Source organism: Cystoisospora suis, assembly GCF_002600585.1.
Source record: "Cystoisospora suis strain Wien I chromosome Unknown contig_2150, whole genome shotgun sequence".
In the NCBI taxonomy this organism is placed as follows: Eukaryota; Apicomplexa; class Conoidasida; order Eucoccidiorida; family Sarcocystidae; genus Cystoisospora; species Cystoisospora suis.
Window position 1 is genome coordinate 230 of NW_027154949.1, and position 13,297 is coordinate 13,526.

Consider the following 13,297-nt stretch of genomic DNA (forward strand, 5'->3'; position numbering starts at 1 on the left):
ACTTTAAACGCCTTTCTTTCTTTCTAACTCTTTCTTTCTTCTTCTTTCTTTCTTTCTTCGTCCATCGATCTCTCTCTCTATTTCTCTATCTCCCACATCATCTACTTCTCTGCTTCCCACCTCTCTCTCTCTCTTTCTATCCTCCTTGACCTTTCTCCTTAGTCCCACTCTCTACTTTCTTTTACTCTTTCTCGATCATTCTCTTTCTCTGCTTGCTCTCTTTGCTTGTATATCATGTGTACTACTACTCTTTTGAAGACGCAGCAGATCCTCCCCCTCCCCTTCTACTTCTAGTAGTAGTATTAGTAGTATTACTTCTACTACTAGTCGTAGTGGGAGGAGTAGCTACCTTGATACAGGAGGGCGTGTAATTCCACATGGCGTCGAGGTCGTCTACGACGAGGACCATTTTGCGATCGTCATGCGGGAAGATTCTCCGAATGCACTTCAGTCCATTCACGGCATCTTCACGACTGAAGACGCGCCGACCAAAGAAACGCCGCTCTGGATCTAGCACTCTCAACGCCTTCACACATACACAAACCGAAAGAAAGAAAAGTGAGAAAGAAAAAAGGAAGAAGGAAAGGAGCGAGATAGATAGATAGATAGATAGAAAGAAAAAGAAAGGAAAGCATGAAGCGAGATAAGATAGGAGAAAAGAAGAAGAGAAGAAAGAAGGTGGAGGATGTGTGGGTGGGTGTGTAATTTTCCATTCTGTCCTTTCCTTCTTCTTCTTCTTTCTCTTTTCCGAGCAGTAGGAACGAGAAGGAAGAAGAAAAGACAGATGAAGGAAAAGAAGAAAGAACGCAAGGAAAAGAGACAAGAAGGATGGGTCGAAACGGTTAGGCTAGCTAGACAAAAGCAACTAGCCAAGTAGACACACACCTACCAGACATGAGACATCAAAAAAGAAAGAAAGAAAAAGAGAGAGAAAAAAGGAATAAGAAGAAGAATCTGCATAACTTCTCTCTCTCCTTTCTCAAGTAGTATGGAATCCTGATCCATAGAAAAGACAAGGGACATCAATCTATCTATCTATCTATCTATCTATCTATCTTTAATCTATCTATCTATCTTTAATCTATCTATCTATCTTTAATCTATCTTTAATCTATCTTTAATCTATCTATCTATCTTTAATCTATCTTTGGTCTATCTTCTGCTCTAGCTTGATACATAGATGTTTAGACTTATATATATATAGATAGACGTAATATGCTTGCGTGTCTGTGAAATAGCAGTATGTATGAAGAGGAGCAAGACGAGCTAAACAGAGACAGAAAGAAGAAGAAAAGAAAAGACGCAGAAGTACCCTGAAACTGCGACTGCCAGGCAAACTGAAGAAGAAAGAAAGAGATAAGAAAGAGATAAGAAAGAAAGAAAGAAAGGAAGAAACAAAGAAAGAAAAGCATTTGACTGATTGAAAAGCATATTCCTTTTCTTCTTTTTCTTCCCTTTTGTCCTTGTGTGTCTCTTCTTCTTCTTTTCTTCTTCTTACGGTGTCTGCATGCAGAGACGTGCCCATAGTGTACATGTACACCTCGAACTTCTTCGAAATCTCTCTGGAAAGAAGAAGAAGAAGATCACACGGTACATATAGAAGCAATAGAAATACATAGGGAGAAAGAGACGAGGAGTTAGATCGAAATATCTCTATACAGATAGATGCATATGAGAAGACACATATATAGATAGATAGACCAGGAAGAAGAAGAAGAAGATGGAGAGAACTACGTGCGTGTGTATGAATCTTAGCAGGGACAGGCCATTTGATGAGACTGTACTCATCAATCATCTTCTTCTTCTTCCTTTTCTATCGCTCTCTCACCTTGGGAGCTTCTCTTCTTCTTTCTCTTATTTCTCACACTCCAAAAGACACATGAGGCATGTAGGAGAAAAGGAAAGACATTTCTCTATACAGACCTAGTCATCTCTACTTAAGACATATAGACAAAAGTAGACATAATTAGCTATATACATACATACGCACACACTCTTACATTGGCGTAGATATATATGTAGAGAGGTTAAGCTTGGAAACAGTGAAGAAGGGACTAAACTAGACCTACTAGCACGTCACGTGAAATTCAACTCTACAGATCTTTGCAGCTACGTGTGCGCCTTTGTATAGCTGCACGAATGAGGTACATAACGAGGACGAATACCCATGCGTATGTATAAGTATATATATATATATATGCGAAGGTGTATGTAAACATGTATCTCTCTCTCTCTCTCTATAGATATATAGACAAATGTGTACGCGTCCATGTACATATTTATGTATGTGAAGTCTCTCATAGAACTCCCGTGCTTTGACCTAAGCCAAGGTCTAGGCATGCCCTACACTTTTCTATGCGCATACGGACACATGCCTAAGCATTTCTATCTAAAGAGAGAGAGAGAGAGGTAGAAGATCACAAGCAGCGGTAAGGAGTTAAACAATAGGGGAATGAATGAATGAAGAAACTAATAAAGACAGCCACGGTGTACATACAGCACTCTCACACTCCACCCAACAGACACCTTGTCATCTACCTAACTACGTCTATACATATACACAAAAAACCCTATATATAAATATATATAGATATATATACCTATCTATCTATCTATCTTTACTCCGTCTGTCAAATATCCATATATGTATATATGTATAGGTATAGAGAGATGAGGGCAAGGGGGGGGGGCGTAGCGCAGTATTCGTCTTCGTCTTAGCGATTCTGCAGGAGGTTCTGGAGAGGCTTAGAGAAAGACAGAGTGAGAAGTCTGACGAATTTCTGCATGAGGAAGCATGGATTCCTTGCTTGTCTTACAAACTGATCTTTCTACGTTCGCCGATGCAACAGAAATAGAAAGAAAGAATGATGAGAGAATCTCTTTCAGAGAGCTTTCTTTTCTTGTCTTTCTTGCCGGCACGGATCTACGATTCGGAAGAGAATTATTTTTATACCTAAGGAAGTCGAGACACCCCGGCCGAATTTTGAAGTAGGTGATATGCTGTTCGTATGGAGAAGGAGCGGCAGCATAATGATGATGATGATGCTGAGCTGTACATACACCCGAACAAAAGAGAGAAAGAGAAACGGGACAACTCAAGCAAAGGATACTTCAGACAAGAAGCTGTACATACACCCGAACAAAAGAGAGAAAGAGAAACGGGACAACTCAAGCAAAGGATACTTCAGACAAGAAAGAAAGAAAGAAAGAGTGAGAAAGAAAGAAAGAGCGGAGAAAGACAGACGGAAGGAAAACTGTAGAGGATACAGCTAGATAGGTATATATTCGTACGTTGATATACACACTGATACACGTTCATATGTACCTCCATATTCATAGGTATTTTGACATACATATTGATATAGACATGTTCATATAAGAAAGCTAAAAAGGATGGGCCTATTGCTGAGACTAGGTTAGAGAAAGACGATAAAAATGTTGAAGAAAGAAAGAAAGAGAGTCGAAGCCTCTTTAAACCCAAAGCATGTATTTTCCTGTCTTTTCGTGTAATGTTTGCGTTGGTGTCTCTCGTTGCTTTTCTTTTCTTTTTAAAAGGAGAGTGGGAGAGTCTGGGGAGTGAGAGAGAGAGAGAGAGATTCTTACACTCATCAGAAGAGAAGTCGGCTCTAGAGGAGGATGAGGAGGACGAAGAAAAGAAAGGGCGAGAGAGAGAAGAAGAAGAAGAAGAGAATTTTCTTGCGCGTGTTCGTTTGCTTGCGGCCGCATCATCGACAGCAACCCTAACACCTATAATGCACGATTCCATATGATCTTTTATGAGGCTTCCTTCTTCGTCACTTCGATAATGTGGATATTCTTCTTCTTCTTCATCTTCTCTTGCATATCTTTTCTTTTCATTGTCTCTTTTCTTGGTGAAAGTAGACCTATCCTTTTTTCTCCCCTCTGTCGACTCATCTTCTTTCTTCACTCCTATCTCTGGCTCTTCATCTTCTCCTCCTCTTCTCTCATCTTTCTTTCTTCTTTCCTCTTCTCCTCTTCTCCTCCCCGTATCTTTCTCCACAGGGCCTTGATCTTCTGTCTCTTTTCTTTCTTTTCTTGTGTCTCTGTCTCGCTCTCTCGCCTGATCCCTTCCTCTCGGAAAGCACACGTCGAACCAATCTTCACAGAGAGTCGACGAAGGGGGGACCCAAGAGCACCCTCTCCTCACAGTCCAAGGATATCTGAAGAATCTTCTGCGCAAAATCTCGCTCTTTCTTCTTCTTTCTTCTGCTTCTCTGTCACGATCTTCTTCTTGTCTCTCTCCTGACCGAGAAGAAGAAGAAGATGACGGAGAACCTCTTCTTCTTCCTTTATCCTCCGAATGGTCGAGATGAAGAGAAGTCTTCTTCTCCTCCTCTTTCTCTTCTTCATTGTCTTTCTCCCCTTCACGCGAAGACACGTTCGATTCGCCAGCTTCTCTTCTTCTTCTACTGCTAGGCGTAGAAGCAACTTCGTCTCTCTCTTTCTCTCCTTCTTTGGTCTTCTCTAAGAATGAAGTAAGAGAAGAAGAAGAGGAAGAAGAAGAGGTTTTCTTCTCTTCTTTGCTCATCTCGGGCGTACTGTCGCGCTCGTGTGTCTCTTCTCGTCTTTCCTTCTCTTCGTTTCTTCTTCCTTCATCCATCAGGAGATTCTCCTCTTCACTCTTAAGAGCCTCTTCATTCTTTTTACCATCTGTCGTCTTCTCTTCGAGTCTCTCTCCTTCTTCTGCTTCTTGGTCTTTGTCTGGAGGTTGGCTAAGCATCTTCTTCTCTCTCTCTTTCTCTCCATCTCCCTCTTGTTTCTCTTCATCTTCTTCTTTTTCTTCCTTCACACGCACAGGCCAACTCTCTGTCTCTTCTTCTTCTTCTCTCGCCATCATCTTCTTTTTCTTCTCCTTCTCTTCATCCTCATCGTTACTTCTTTTTCTTCTTCTCTTTCTCTCTTCACTCTTCATAAGAATCTCTTCTTCTTCTGCTTTTTCTTCCGCGCATTCCATGTGGTCCGTCGTACTACGGTCATCTCTGTCGCGGTCGTCGTTCTCTATCTTCTCTTCTCCTCGCTCTTTCTTTGACTTTTCATGCTTTTCTTCTGTGCCTTCCTTCGAGCTTGTTCTCCTATCCTCGCCCTTTTTCCCGACCTTCTCTTTCTTCTCCTGCTTATTGCGTCCCTCTTGATCCATCTTTTTTGTGTCTTCTTCCTTTTTCTCTTCTACTTTCATCTTCGATCTCTTCTCTTCACTCTCTTCTTCTTCTTCCTCTTCTCCTTCATCTTTCCTCTCTTTATGAACCCCCTTCTCGAGCCCCTTCTCCTCTTCGATTTTTCTTTCTTCTTCTGTTCCTCTTCCATCCGACAGACCTCTTCCCCGATCATCATTCTCTTCTTCTTTTCTTTCTTCCCCCTCTGTTGCGAGTCTTCTCTTCTTCTTCTCTTTTCTTTCTTCTTTCTCTCCTTTTCTCAAAGAAGGCGTCATGTCTCTAAGAGATTCTTCTTCATCTTCGTCTTCCTCCGAATTCTTCCTGCCCTCGCCGCTCCTCGCCCCAGACCTTCTCTCCTTCGCTCCCTCATGCTCCTTCGACGTCCTTCCTGCATCGGCCAATGAAGAAGAAGAAGAAGAGAGAGAAGAAGAGAGAGAAGAGAGAGAAGAAGAAGAAGAGAGAGAAGAAGAAGAAGAGAGAGAAGAAGAGGGAGGTGTTGATTCAGTGGACGTTCTTCTTGGGGCGAAGTCGTCAATGAGGATTAGTGACGGCCCGTCTCTAGGGGGAGGCTCGCATGAAGCTTGCAGAAGAGTATTATCCAAGTCCAATATCTATCATCATACACGCACATATAGACAGATATACACATAGATAGACAACATATATAGAGATATACACAAAGATAGACAACATATATAGAGATATACACAAAGATAGACAACATATATAGGGATATACACATATACAGCATATAGAGGCGTACACATAGACATAGATCGACATCTACAACGAATAGAAGGCATGCATATACAAGAGGAGCAGTAGTAGAAGTAGGAAGAAAGACATAGAGGGAGGTGAACTAACTCAAATCTCCCGTATGGAGTTGCGACCCTTCTTTCTTTCTTTCTTTCCGTAAGAATGGAGAGGCTAAGGAGAGAAGAGAGAATCCAAACTTCTTTCATCTTTTTTGGACTCGATAGACTTTGGCCTCTCTCTCTCTCAATGAAAGAAAGAAAGAAAAGCCAAAAGAACACGTGAGAAAGAAAGAACGAAAGAAAGAGAGTGATCTATTCATCGATGCCCCACACAAGGGAGAATAGCGATATGTCGCTTTCTCTCTCTATCTCTTTCCCTATCTCTCTCTCTATGCTGTTGTACTTTGATATAGCCTTTTCTCCTGATACGAAGAAAAAGAAGAAGAGAGACAGCAAGCAACTGAACCTTCTTCATCTCTTGTCTGTCTATGAAGTCCTTTGAACTCTCCGCTCCTGTATTTCTTTTTCCTCTCCTTCTCTCTTTTTCTTTCTTTCCTTTTCACGAGATCTCTAGCTTTAGACATACATACAGAGGCTGAATGAAGTGTAGCTAATCTTCTACCTAATGCATTGCCTTCTTGTCAATCTCTCTCTTTCTATTCTTCTTCATCTTCTTCTTACGAGACATAGTTTTCTTTGATTAAGGAGTGCGGCAACTCTCTCGTGTTCCATACGAAGAGCAAACTGAGAAATCGACAAAGAGGAGATACACACAACCCCGCACATACACCCCCCATGCATGCATGCATGCAGCTATCTACACACGATTCACACATACATCTATAGAGATGTATACACATGTGCAGAGACCTCCTATCCAGATCACGAAGGGAAAGGGAAAGGACAGAGGAGAAGATGAAGAAGAACCTAAAGATGAGAAAGAAGAAAAAGATAGAGAGATCTAGAGCTAGACGAAATTCATAAAGAGATCTTGGGAAGAGACTGTACATACGTATGCACGTATGGATATTGATGTACCTATAGATAGAGACATTAAAGATAGATAGATTGAAGGTATCTCTGTATACAGCCATATATTGATGTACCTATAGATACATAGATTAAAGATAGATAGATTGAAGATATCTCTGTATACAGCCAGCCCATTCATAAAGACGTGATAGAAAGACTCCTGCCTGTCATGGAGTTATTTGTGGACTTTTGACTCAAACAAAGAGGGACTTCTCCCCCTTCACCCCTAGAGTGCATCGGTGTCTGGTGATGCATAGCACCTGAGACAGTCTAGCTAGCTAGCTAGCTAGCTGGATACACATGTCTATACAGTGTCTTTCAGAACTCTCTACAGATGGAGACAGGGAGAGAGAAAAGAGAAAGGTGTAGCTCCTTTACATTTTGAATATCGATTTTTCTATCGAGATCTATACATGTATCCCCCGCTGAATCTAGACGTAGAGCACACCATACGGGCACCATTCTCTATTTATGTCTATTTCTATAGCTATTTAGATGTCTCTGTATGAATGCCTTCGAGTAGCCCTTGCATGCAATACATGGAGAGAGACAGAGAAAGTTCCTGAGAAGATCACAAGATGAAGATGAACTTCCACAAGAGATAGAACCCCGTCTCCCTCTCTCTCTCTCTTTCTATCATCTACAACTTAGACACGAAGCGTCGATCAAAAGAATAAATAGAAAAGAGAAGAAAAGAGAAGAGTTGAGCGAGGAGGAGAGAAGAGAGAGAAGAGAGAGATGGAGAGAGAGAGAGAGCTTTACGTCTTTATCAAGTCGTAGATCCCGATGAGGGGTAAGATATCCAGCTTGGACCGTATTGGATTGAAGGTGTGCGTCTACGACCTCTACTCCACAATTGGCGCATAGACCTCCCACTACTAGGGGGTGCGCACAAAACTCCCCCTCTATTTCACACGCACACCTCCTGCAAAGAAGAAGAAAAAGAGAAGAAGAAGAGAAGAAGAAGAAGAAAAGAAGAAGAAGAAAACGCACAATGAGAAAGAAGACGTGAAAGGAGAAAGAGAGGAGAAGAAGAGAGAAGAGAGAGAGGTCTGCGCTCTACCACCATTAAAACTCGGGATGGTCTAGACGAAGAAATACATACATCTCCATACGTGGATATACATAGGTATAGATATAGATATACATAAACAGAACATATACATAGATATTTTGATATGAAGAATAGATCCTGTCTATACATAGAGAGAGTTGCGTGTCTAGCACTTCGTCTACCATCTGTACAAGGTTAAGAAAAAGAAGAAAAAGAAGAAAAAGAAAAAGAGAAAGAAAAGAGAGAGATGAAGACTAAATTTTGCAAGAAGAAAGAAAGAAAGAAAGAGTTAGAAAGAAAGAAAGGCAGTAGAGTAGAAGTGCGTCCTCCTTCACGAATGGGTCTACCATCTAAAGACAAGACACCTCGAAGATAGATAGACTAGAAGTTAGAGACAGAGTAAAGATAGAGGGATTACAGACAGGCAGATTAATGATGGATAGGAAAAGGAGAAAGAAATGCATCGTTTCGTTCCTCTCTATCGGCAAAAGTAGAGAAGAGAGAAAGAGAAAAAGAAAGAGAAAAAGAAAGGAAGGAAGAAAGGAAGAAAAGTGTATCAACAAAGAAGAATGAAGGCCCGAAGATCCCTTTTCACATGTACATACACCCAACAGAAGAAAAGAAGAAGAGAGACAAGAAACTTACTTAAGATCGTGTAAGATCTCTCCATTTTTGACGAGAAGACGAGATATCTTGCCTGCCGTAGGAGACGTTAACGTCAGACATGTAGTCGTAGGAGCAACGACCACGACCTCCTGTGAAGAAGATTTTCTTGAAGAAGGGAAAGAAGAAGAAGAAAGAGAAGAAGACGAAGAAGATTCTGGCTTCGAACGTCCGAGAGAATCTTCTCTTCTCTCTTCTCCATTTGTGCTATCCTTCTCTTCCTCTTCTCTTTGTCCCTGTATATCACTATGTATTGCTTTCTTATGTCCTACTTCTTCTTTCTTTTCTCTTTCTTCTTTCTGTGCTTCTCTCCTCCTTTCTTGCCTTCTTTCATTCTCTACAGACTCTTCTTTCTTCTCTCGCAGCAGAGAAGACGACGAAGAAGAAGAGGAAGAAGAAGAAGAGGAGGAAGAAGAAGAGGGGTAAAGGAGAGCGAGAGTTTGGCCTGACACGACGTGTGCTCCCTCCTTTACTCTCCAATGAAGTGCGAGAGGAAGAAGACCAGAAGAAGAAGAAAAAGAAGAAAGATAAACTTTCTCTACTTTTGGAGGCGAAGAGGAAGAAGATGAAGAAGAAGAAGAGAAAGAGAACTGTGAAGAAGATTTGGAGTAAAAAGAAGAAGAAGGAGAAGGAGAAGAAGAAGAGGAAGAAGAAGAAGAAAGAAACAGACTACGGAGTGTACTCATTTCGTGTCCGCTTCATTTACAGAAAGGAAGAAAAAGACAAAGAAAAAGAAAGAAGAAGAAAGGAGAAGAAGTGATGACGAGTTCTGTAGGCATTTCTCTCTTGACAGAAGAAAGACGAAGAAGAAAAGAAGAATTGCGGGAGATATGATGAGAGATAAGAGATAGAAAGAGACATGGAAAAGCACGACGAAGAAAGATAGAATGAAAGAAAGTCAAGAGACTCCGGAGAAAAATAGACAAAAGAAGAAGAAAAGGGAAAATGTTTAAATGAGAAAGAAAAGAAAAAGGCAGGACCAACACATCCACCCGGTAGATACACAAAGAGAGTGAAGATAAATAAATAAATAAATTCTAGATAGATTAAAGATAGATAGATTAAAGATAGATAAATAGATTAAGCATAGATTAAAGATAGCTAGATATATAAATACTCTTTTGGAAATAGATAGATAGATAGATACACACGAAGAAAGATAGACGAAAGATAGATGAAGAGATACCGAGTATGGTGTGAATGAGACAATCCGAAGGAGAGGAAAAGAAATATTTTTTCTTTAATGAAAAAGCAGCGCATGCGAAATTCCTTAGAACCCTCAGGAGTTCGAGAAGAAACACAGGAGATCATCGGGTGTATAGACACCGCAAGAATTCTTCTCTCTTTCTTTCTTTCTCTTGTTTTTTCTTGTTCTCTCCCGTTAATTCTATCGCAGAATGAGGGACATCACTAAGAAGAGACTAGGGAGAAGAAGTCTTTCCACGAGTGAAGAAAACAAAGTCCTTCTTCCTCTACAGATACCCCTAAAGACATGTCAATACTTTGATAAAGGGGAAAGAGATGTATGTACATGCATCTATATCTATATCTGTCTCTCTCTCTCTCTCTATATATATATATATATAAATGTATATATGGCTATATGGAATATTGTATGTGTCTAGGTATACACCTATGTCTCGTAAAGATTTACTTCGATTTCTGAAGAGAAAGACAAGTAACTCCCATTGTACATCGAAAAGAAAGAAAGAGTGACAAAGAAAGAAAGAAAGAGAAAGATAGAGTTCTTGATATGAGAAGTGAAGATGGAGTAAGAAAAAGAAGACCTCTTTCTTGATGCCGAGAGTGGACCTGCTTTTCTCCTTTTCCTTCGGTGTTCCCAGACAAAGCAAAACGAAGACGTCACGACCTCTCAAAAGAAGAAGAAGAAGTGCATGTGTCTGCAGGAGAAGAGGAGGAGGAAAGTCAACAATAAGAAAAGCTCCTCCTCCTCCTACTACTACTGTAGGGTAGGAGTAGGATAGAACTTTTAGTGTTAGGGTGAAAGAAAGAGAGAGGATTAGAAAGTCTTTTCTTGAAAGGAAGAAGAGAAAGAGAGAGGAAGAAGGAGGAATGAGAGATCACCCGAACTCACAAGACACGTTTAGAACACTAAGGAGAATTCCCTTGAAGAAACCGACCTTTTTCTCTTAACTTTCGAAGAAGAAGAAGAAGAAGAGAAAGGACGGTCGATGTTGATAGGGGTGCGTCACCTGCCTTTGACGAAGTCTTTCATTGAGAAACGACGACTTCTTCGTTAGATCGAGAGATCCATCTATCTCTCTATTTCTCTCTAAAAGAGAAAGCAGAAAAGATATCCATCACTTCTACTTCTACGCCTCACACAGAGAAAGAAAGAAGAAAGAGAAGATCTCCGGTCTCCAAGGAGAAGAAGAAAAAGAGGAAAAATTCGATAGTGTGAGAGAAGAAGGAAAGAAGGGAAGAAAGGGAGGAAAGAGAGAGAGAGAAAGAAGGAGAAAGAGAAGAGGAGAGATAAAGGAAGAGAGAAGAGTGATGAATGTGAATGAAGAGAAAGAACAAGACAGGATTAAGAGAGAAAGATGTAGAAGGAGGAGGACAGTCCACTTGCTTATCTCTCTCTTTCTCTTGCTCCCTACTTCGTGAAAGCACATAGAGACTACAAAACAAACGAAGAAGACAAGAAAGAGAAAGATAAAGATAAAGAAGAAGAGATCTTTGATTAGTGTGTTCGTTCACACCTTTCTAATTAATCCTTTTATTTCTCAGACCACATGCGCGACGGGGAATGAATGCTTCCACATCGAAGAAAGAAAAGTCTCTTTCTCTCCTTCTTTCTTTTTCCTTCTTTTCTTTTCTTGTTTCTCTCTGCCTCTTCTTTCAGCTAACCTTTTCTTTCTCTCGTCGTTTCTTTTCTTCTTCTTCACGTCGTTCAACACATACAGGCGGTCGGAAACAGGAGCGGCTCCTCTCAAGTCTTTCTCGTTAAGAGGTTCTCTATTTCTTCTACACGGGAGAAAAGAGACAAAAGAAAGAAAGACAAAGAGAAGTACAGGAGAAGCGAAGCGAGGGAGAGGGAGGGAGAAAGAAAAGGAGACTTTCCTTTTCTAGACCTGATCTAAGATGTCCCTTCTCTCTTGTGACTTTCTTCGAGTAGGCAGAAGAGAAAGAAAAGAGGAGAAGAGACAAGAGGAAAGAAAGAGGAGAAACGGCTCGAGGAAGAAGGAGGAGATTTATTTCACTTCCCGATGATATCACACAGACTTCTCTTTGTTTCGTGCCGTCTTTCTCTTCTTTCTTCTTTTCGTTCTTCTCCTCTTAACCCAACTCTTCACGAAGAAAGAATGCCTTCTTTCCCTCGTCTCTCTCTTCTTCCTTTCCTATCCACATAGATAGATAGATGGAGGTCTCTACGCACAGACATACTGTATCTTCTTCACACTATCTATCTGTATACATACATGGAGTCACCTCTGCGAGTGTATAGCTATAGAGGGGACATAGGTATAGATATACACTCGTCCATATATATATAGATAGGTAGATATGAATAAGAATACGTACAAATGTATATACAGACAGAGAGAGAGAGAGCAGTCAGGTGTGGGGAGAGGAGAAGAGGAATTTTCTCTCCTTCTCGCCTCTCTTTTTTCTTCCCTTTTCACGCTTTCCTCCTGCATCTCTCTCTCTCTCTATCTCTTCTTTCATCTGAAGGCTCGAGTCGTCTTTACTAGCAAAGAAGAAGAAGCACAACTATATCAAAAAGAGAGAAGAAAGGAGGAGGAGAAGAAGAAGAGTGCCTTCTCCTTCTTCCTTTGTTTCGTTGAGAGATGAGTCGAATAGAATGCTTTCTCATTTGTGGCGAAGAGAGATGACGTAAAGACACATACAAATCCTTCCTTTCCCTCTTTCTTAATCGCCATGACTTTCGCGAGGTTTGTCTCTCATCCTCTTTCCTCCTCTTCTTTCTCTCCTCTTCTCTTTCCTTCTGCTTCTCTCTCTTCTTCTTCTTTTCCTTCTCTCTCATCTCTTCAGAAACGAGCACATCTCCGGCACTTTTCTTCTTCTCTTCCCCTTCTCTTTTCTTCTTCTTCTCCTTCTCTCACACCCTCATCTTCACCTCCCCTCTTCTCTTCCTTTACCTCTCCTTCTTCTTCTTCTCTTTCATCTGTATACAAAGACATCTATGGATGGGAGAGGCGAAAATTCTCTTCTTCTTCTTCACGTGCTGGTCGACGCCACCGGCAGTATTTAGAAGAATCTCTCCTTTCTCAGTCTCTTTCTGATCTTGTACATACAGTAGAAGCACACTCCAAAGAATCTTGCCATCTTACACGGGCTGAACTAAGAAGAAGAAGGAGAACAAGAAGAGAAGACAACGGAGAAGAAAATGACGCTAAGGACGAAGGTAAGATCTTTGTCAGCTCTTCTTCTTCCCCTAATCCTTTCCTCAAATTACCTCTTTCTTTCTTCCTCTCTGTCTCTTAGAAACTCTCCTTTTCATGTCTTTCTCTCATTTCTCTTCTTCTAGCCGTTCGTCTCTTTCTTTCTCTCTCCTTCCTGGCCGTTCCATGAAAGACTTTCTTTCTCTTCTTCTTTCTTCTTTGTCTCCCCGCCTTTCTACAAGGAGGAGAACCCCA

At 40.9% G+C, this 13,297-nt stretch overlaps 4 protein-coding genes across 4 annotated transcripts; 1 reads left to right on the forward strand and 3 right to left on the reverse strand.

Annotated features, from left to right (window-relative positions):
- Nucleotides 1-244: 244 nt before the first annotated feature.
- Nucleotides 245-9,681, reverse strand: CSUI_004568 (nli interacting factor family phosphatase; the record flags this gene model as incomplete). The annotated part of the gene is made up of 7 exons (XM_068064756.1): nucleotides 8,661-9,681; nucleotides 7,724-7,886; nucleotides 6,611-6,673; nucleotides 3,604-5,785; nucleotides 2,954-3,050; nucleotides 1,499-1,562; nucleotides 245-526 (listed from the first exon to the last, which is right to left on the reverse strand). The coding sequence occupies exons 1-7, from the start codon at nucleotides 9,362-9,364 to the stop codon at nucleotides 245-247; spliced, it is 3,555 nt and encodes a 1,184-aa protein (XP_067923265.1). The 5' UTR covers nucleotides 9,365-9,681.
- A 95-nt stretch (nucleotides 9,682-9,776) lies between these two features.
- CSUI_004569 (uncharacterized protein) lies at nucleotides 9,777-10,226 on the reverse strand. Its single transcript, XM_068064757.1, has one exon. It carries the CDS (start codon nucleotides 9,987-9,989, stop codon nucleotides 9,780-9,782), a length of 210 nt encoding a protein of 69 aa, XP_067923266.1. The 5' UTR covers nucleotides 9,990-10,226; the 3' UTR covers nucleotides 9,777-9,779.
- A 123-nt stretch (nucleotides 10,227-10,349) lies between these two features.
- Nucleotides 10,350-11,376, reverse strand: CSUI_004570 (uncharacterized protein). The gene has a single exon (XM_068064758.1). It carries the CDS (start codon nucleotides 11,309-11,311, stop codon nucleotides 11,012-11,014), a length of 300 nt encoding a protein of 99 aa, XP_067923267.1. The 5' UTR covers nucleotides 11,312-11,376; the 3' UTR covers nucleotides 10,350-11,011.
- Nucleotides 11,377-11,404: 28 nt separating this feature from the next.
- Nucleotides 11,405-13,064, forward strand: CSUI_004571 (uncharacterized protein; the record flags this gene model as incomplete). Its single annotated transcript, XM_068064759.1, has 1 exon — nucleotides 11,405-13,064. A coding segment is annotated over exon 1 (486 nt), but the record flags the coding sequence as incomplete, so codon positions are not given.
- Nucleotides 13,065-13,297: the final 233 nt, after the last annotated feature.